Raw genomic sequence first — 6,000 nt, forward strand, 5'->3', positions numbered from 1 at the left:
TACTGATAAAATATTATCTAAGCTGTAATTTACCATAATGATATTCATATACGGAAACTACATTCAAATTGAACTTTATCATTATAATGGACCATAAAAATAAGAGAGAACAAATTCATCTCAGTATCAATTCATTGTCTTAAACACAATTCTTATACACAGTTAAAACATGACAATGATAAATTTAAAAATTATCAAGTGGAAAAGGTATGCCTAAAACAACAGAAAACTTTTATAGCACGTTGAAGATTGTATTTATTGTATTTGTGAAATATCATGACATCATCTAACATTAGGAAGAAGGAGAACAAACCTTAGGAAGCTGAGTACAGCTGCTGCATAGTTGCCATAATCATCAACATTATTATTGTTGCTATTCCCCAGAGAGTGTTTTAATAGATGCCCTCTTCTAAAGTCACAGGCATAACTCTCTTAGAATGGCAATTACTTTTTTGCCGATTTCTAACAGAATTGTGCAGTTCAAAACAGAGAGCGTAGAAAGCACTTTAAAGAATGGCTTTCTCTATATTTGAGATTGTTTTCTTAAATCAGGTAACAAGAAATGACTATCAGATTAGTACAGACCACCAATCATGTCTCCAAAAGTGTCATACTAATTAATGTATTCTAAGTATTCTTAGTATTACCTTATGTTTTTATTTTAATAGAGACCTAACGGTATCGTGGTGTGATCTGCCTTGATTTGACTATCAGGAGGCCTGAAAAAAATTTTTATGCTCTTATCACATCTATTTGTTCATTGTTGGTGTTTATAATAATAATTTGTAGCAATAATTATCATGTTTTTAAAAAACACAATTGATTACTTTTAATGTTAGCTTTAGAACACTTGGGAAACAGCATCTAGTAATTTGATGTTCACTATGATGACACTTGGTTAATAATCTTTAAGTGGAACTAACCTAAACACTTGGAATTATTTTTTTCTTATAGAACAATGGTCCTAAGATAAGCATAAAAGTGTCACTAAATGCCTTCATTTTCTGCATGTTTCTAAAAGAAACCTTATAAAGGGCAGTAAGACCTAAAGCAATTATTTCAGCAGCAAAAGGTATTTATGGAAATCATACTTCAAAGAATTTAAACCTTGGTATTTTTCTAACAATTAAACTAGAAAAAACAGACATTTCTATAATATAACCATATAATTAATGGAAAAGGCTGCAATACTGGACTTGATATTTCAAACAACAAGGGATTTGACCAAAATTTTCAAAGAATTCAGAATTAGACCATTAATGTAGTGGACTATAAAATTATTAAAAGCATCTTCAGAGCTTTTAATTATAGAAAATGGATATGGTTTGAATTAGATTTAAAAGTAGGAAACAAAATTATATACATAGTTTACAATGGAGTACCAATGAATAACTCCACCAAATGCAAAAGACTACATTCTAGAATAGCAAATATTTTCTATTTCAGCTGTTTTTCTTCCTTTTTTCTCTTCTCTTTTTTTAAACTAGGTGTCTGTGATACATGATAAACACTTTCATTGTGGGATATATCACATTTTGACCCGTTTTTACTTATTCTCTTTCTATTTTCATGTTTTCTTTGGTCCCCAGACTTTTTTCAATGCTTTTAGAAGCGCAAATACTTTGGCAATAATAAAATCATATGCTTAATTTTAAAATAAAGCTAACTGAGGCAGTGACATATTTTCAAGTAATGATCTTCATTTTTGTTTGATCCTAAATATTTGTGATTACGGAGTCACAGAACATGAAGAAATAAGTCAGCGAAGTATTTAATGAGTCATCCTACAAGAGGAAAACAACACAGTTTGCATACTTGTACCGGCTTCCTTCTTCCCGAGAACAGCTGAGCTTGGCTCCCAGGAGAAGCAGTCACTCCTCTAACCTCTAACTCCATTCAAGTTCATGTAATATCACGCAGTACGCTGTGCTTTAAAAGGTGAAATAAATGTGAAATGATAATTTTCAGTCTACAGCGCAAATTACACACAATAATATTTCATGGAAAAAACCATACAGTTAATCATTTATACTTTCCTTACTGATATCAACTTTTTGTACGACAATTCTTTGTGACCTGTAGTAGACTGCTGGGCTTGCAAAGATGACAACATGAACCCAATGTAACCACCACAGTCCTTACAAGAGGAAGACAGGAGGCTGAGCATGAGACAGAGAAAGTATAGCATAGAGATGCAGGTCAGAGGGAATGATGATGCTGCCCTAGTGCTGTGAAGATGGTCATGAGGAGCTTCCAGGATGCAGAACACACAAGAGGTGGATTCTCCCCCGGAGTCTCCAGAAGGAATTAGTCCACAAGTAGCTAGGATTTAACTCCTTAAGATTCATTTTGTACTCTTATCTTATGAATGGTAAATAAATACATTTATCTTGTTTTAAACAAAGTTTATAGTAAAATTTTACAGCAAGAATAAAAAAGTAATGCATGTTCCCCTTCTCTATCATAGTAAGGTAAACTTTTATTTCTTTGTTTGTTTGTATTCATTTCTCAAACCTTTATGGGCCTTTGTTTTGTCAAGATAAGCTGACAAAATATTTTTAGAAAACACTGCTAGCCTTCATCTAATCCAAAAAATAACACAGAATAAAGGATCTACTTATTAGTTATGAGAAGATTTCATAAAAACACACCTGAACTGGAATGTTGAACAAAACAAAAATCAGATGAATATACCTATCATCAAAATTTTATAATTTTAGTTTATACTTTATTCTTAGGTTAGTAAGAATAAAGTTTGTTTAAAAATTTATGCATAGCTTCTTTTTTCTATAATTAGAGTTCAATTTATTTTTATAGTAAATTATTTTGTTTTGCTTATTTTTAAAGACAGCATGGTATACTTCCAGGTTGAGTTAGACAAATATATTAAAATCTTGATATTTTTTCTACTTTCCTATAACTTAAGAATGAGTTGAAAGTATAGCACTCGGTATTAAGACATACTTTTATTTCATGCTGAATGAAATTTCATCTAAAAATTGAGCTGTCCTAACTTACCCATGTGATGCCTTCCCTCTACTACAAGTACTTCTGCCTTGACTTAAAAATATGCTTGACTTAAACCTGAAGTTCTACTCAAAGAGTATATTCAAGATTTATCAATCAACAGGAAACATTCTGAAAATATTACAAATTATTATATTTGACAATATAGTACTTGTATGGCTTTCTTTTCAGAGTTCTTTCACAGACTTTTCAAAATTGCTGTTAGTTTGCTTGCTTGGTTGGTTTGGAGACTGTTTAGTTACATCCCAATAGTTTTTGTAATTGCTATGATAATTACTAGCTAAACGAGATAAAATCCAAACGAGATAGCAATGCTGAACAATCAGCTAAGATTTTCTACATACACACATCAGTTTCTAAATGCTATACCTTAGTAACTTTTATACCCATTTCAAATCACTATCAGTTATTTTAAATCCCTGTTTGATTTTCAGGTAATAAAAACGGCATAATTTTAACCCTCAAATATTCATGTCCTCCCATTCCTGTATTTCTCAGACAAGGTAATGACTTTCGCAATAAGCTCTTTTCCTTTCCCAAGCACCGTCAAGGCCACAAAGGCTGGTATTTCTTGCCTTTACTGTAACAGACAATAAATACTTATTTAGTCAATCAATAAATTAACACATCACCAAAATAACTTTAAAAACCATGAGCATATTCACAAGTTAGTTTCACTTATTCACACCCAATTTTCCCAATCGCAATATAAGTTCTGTTTGCAGACACTGCATAAGTGTTTGAAGCACTGAATGGCAGCTTTTCTTCAGTATAGAGAATGACACAGCTGAAGGTAAGGGCTGGGGGTTTTCCATCAATACCTCTATGTGGAGGAGATGGATGCCACAGTGCCTCTAAAGCCTGTATTTCAGGATTAACAGAAAAACTAGAAAATAGCAGGGATTTAATGTTTGTTAAATAAATCAATCAATTCAAGTCTGAGTTAATTCAGAATCACATAATATAATACGATTCATTCATATATAGCAAACATGTTCAAAGGGCAATGCTATCATAGATGGAACATGCTGGAATCTACAGAATTAAAGCATTCAGGCTGCCAACACCCTATTTAGAAAAACCGTAAGATTTGAAAGGAGCTTCAGAGAAAAATAGCCCATGATTCTTATTTCCAAAGTGAACATGCTGAGACCAAAGAAAGTGATTTTCTTTTCTAAACTGTTTGACAGTTATTGCAGAACCTGAATTCACGCATGGTTTCAGATTTCTTTCCACTACTACGCTCTTGGTAGTAGAAGTAATATAAGAAACAGGAAGTAGCTGGCAGAGATTAAAGAGCAACAGAAATTTAAATTTGGCCACACAAGAACCAACATTTCAAACAAATGGCTGTGAAGCAATCTTTGTAATGTATCCCAAGGATGTTCTTTGTCATAAAACACTAATTATCCACTCACCAAGGGTATGCTAGGGATAGGAGATGGCACGAAGACAGATGAATGTTCTGAATGGCTTCTGTCCCCACTCAAAATGCTACAAGTTACGGCTTCTGTCTCCCACTCAAAATGTTGTTGCTAGCATGTAATAAATATCACTGATGTCTTTTAGCATTATCTAAAGCGCTGAACTTGCTTCCAATTTCCTCATGCTTAAACACTGATTGCTTTCAACTCCAAATATCATTTTTCTCTAAATCAGTAATACTAGTTGCTATTAAATTGCTTACCCTAAATCCCAACATACTGAAATCGAAGATAAATTGGCCTAATCCAGTTATCAAGGAGATTTGTCAATACAGTTTAGAACTAAAGCTGCATGAGATCAGAGACCAAGACTATCTTGGGTCCCTGGTGACACCCAGGTATTTGAACCTAAGGTACTTCCTAATTTCAAATAAAGTACTGTACAGTGATTGTCCTTGCTATCTTATACAACAGAGTAGGAATTCTCCATGCCCTTCCTATCCGACAGATCAACCGCACTTGACCTAACAATCGCAGTAAAACCAAATATAAAATAGGTGAGTTGGAAAGAGTCTAACCTAGAGCGATTCCACCAAGAACCTTCTTCCAAACAGCTTCAGAAGTGGCAGGCTGGAAGGGAGCTTTCAAGAAAGACTCTGCGGCTGAACAGCGTCTGCAGGTTGCCAGGCAACCGGCGCGCAGCCTGCTGGAAGTCCAGCCTCGCCCAAGGAAAATACAATAGATGATGGGGACCGGCTTCACTCTGTGCACGCTGACCTACCGCTCAGCAAGCTGTGCCTGCCAGTCCCTCCTCCTGATGGATCCAAGTCCCTGAAACTCACAGGACTGGAAGACAGAGTCACCGGGGGAAGCCCTCCCCCTCGGAGCCCAACAAGGACACTGAGCCTCCAAAGCCCAGCGCGGACTCTGAGCTGACTGCGTCGAACCCAGACCCTTCTCTGGGCGGGCAGAGGGCCAAAGCCTGGCATGGATTTGCGACTTCTGTGTAGCTCTTCACTGACTTGGATGCTACTTAACATCCTTCGCAGAGTACTATTCTGTGCCCAGCGCCCAGGGTGATGTCTGTGGGGTAGAAATTCAAACATATGCTGTACTTTCCGCTGACAAGGAGGTTGCAAGTTATTTTTTAAAAGACTGCAGTAGAATGCTATATGGAGAGATATAGATATTGAGCAGTATATTAAAAGTATGTCACTTTAAGTATATGTGCACATGCATATAGATTATTAGGTATACAAGTGCATGTGTACATGGGTGTGTATGTGTGTGTGCGTGTGTGTGTATATAGATAGATAGATATGATATGATATAATTTGAAATCTATCTATATATATATATGATATAATTCGCAATTTAAAATACTGATAGAGTGGAAAGGACACAGACCTAAAAATTAAGAAATCTCCATCTTATTCTCTATTGTGGCAGAATTTTTCTTTTGTACTCAATGTCTCTGAACAGTGAGTCTCCGTCCACAAAGGTAAGTAATGATTTTAGGTATTCCTAATTTTCTACTCCAATACAACAT

At 35.0% G+C, this 6,000-nt stretch overlaps 1 protein-coding gene across 1 annotated transcript in view; it reads right to left on the minus strand.

The window, feature by feature from the left end:
- Caps2 (calcyphosine 2) overlaps nucleotides 1-5,148 on the minus strand; it is a 44,847-nt gene extending 39,699 nt beyond the window's left edge. The window contains exons 1-2 of the mRNA XM_023567685.2: nucleotides 5,030-5,148; nucleotides 1,816-1,929 (exon numbers count right to left, since the gene is read on the minus strand). Of these exons, the coding sequence (XP_023423453.1) occupies nucleotides 1,816-1,896 (81 nt within the window). The 5' untranslated portion in view covers nucleotides 1,897-1,929; nucleotides 5,030-5,148. The remainder of the gene's footprint in view (nucleotides 1-1,815; nucleotides 1,930-5,029) is intronic.
- Nucleotides 5,149-6,000: the final 852 nt, after the last annotated feature.

The sequence above is a fragment of the Cavia porcellus genome, unplaced genomic scaffold (genome assembly GCF_034190915.1).
Source record: "Cavia porcellus strain 051 isolate PalLab524CR breed Dunkin Hartley unplaced genomic scaffold, mCavPor4.1 scaffold_8, whole genome shotgun sequence".
NCBI classification, from domain to species: Eukaryota; Metazoa; Chordata; class Mammalia; order Rodentia; family Caviidae; genus Cavia; species Cavia porcellus.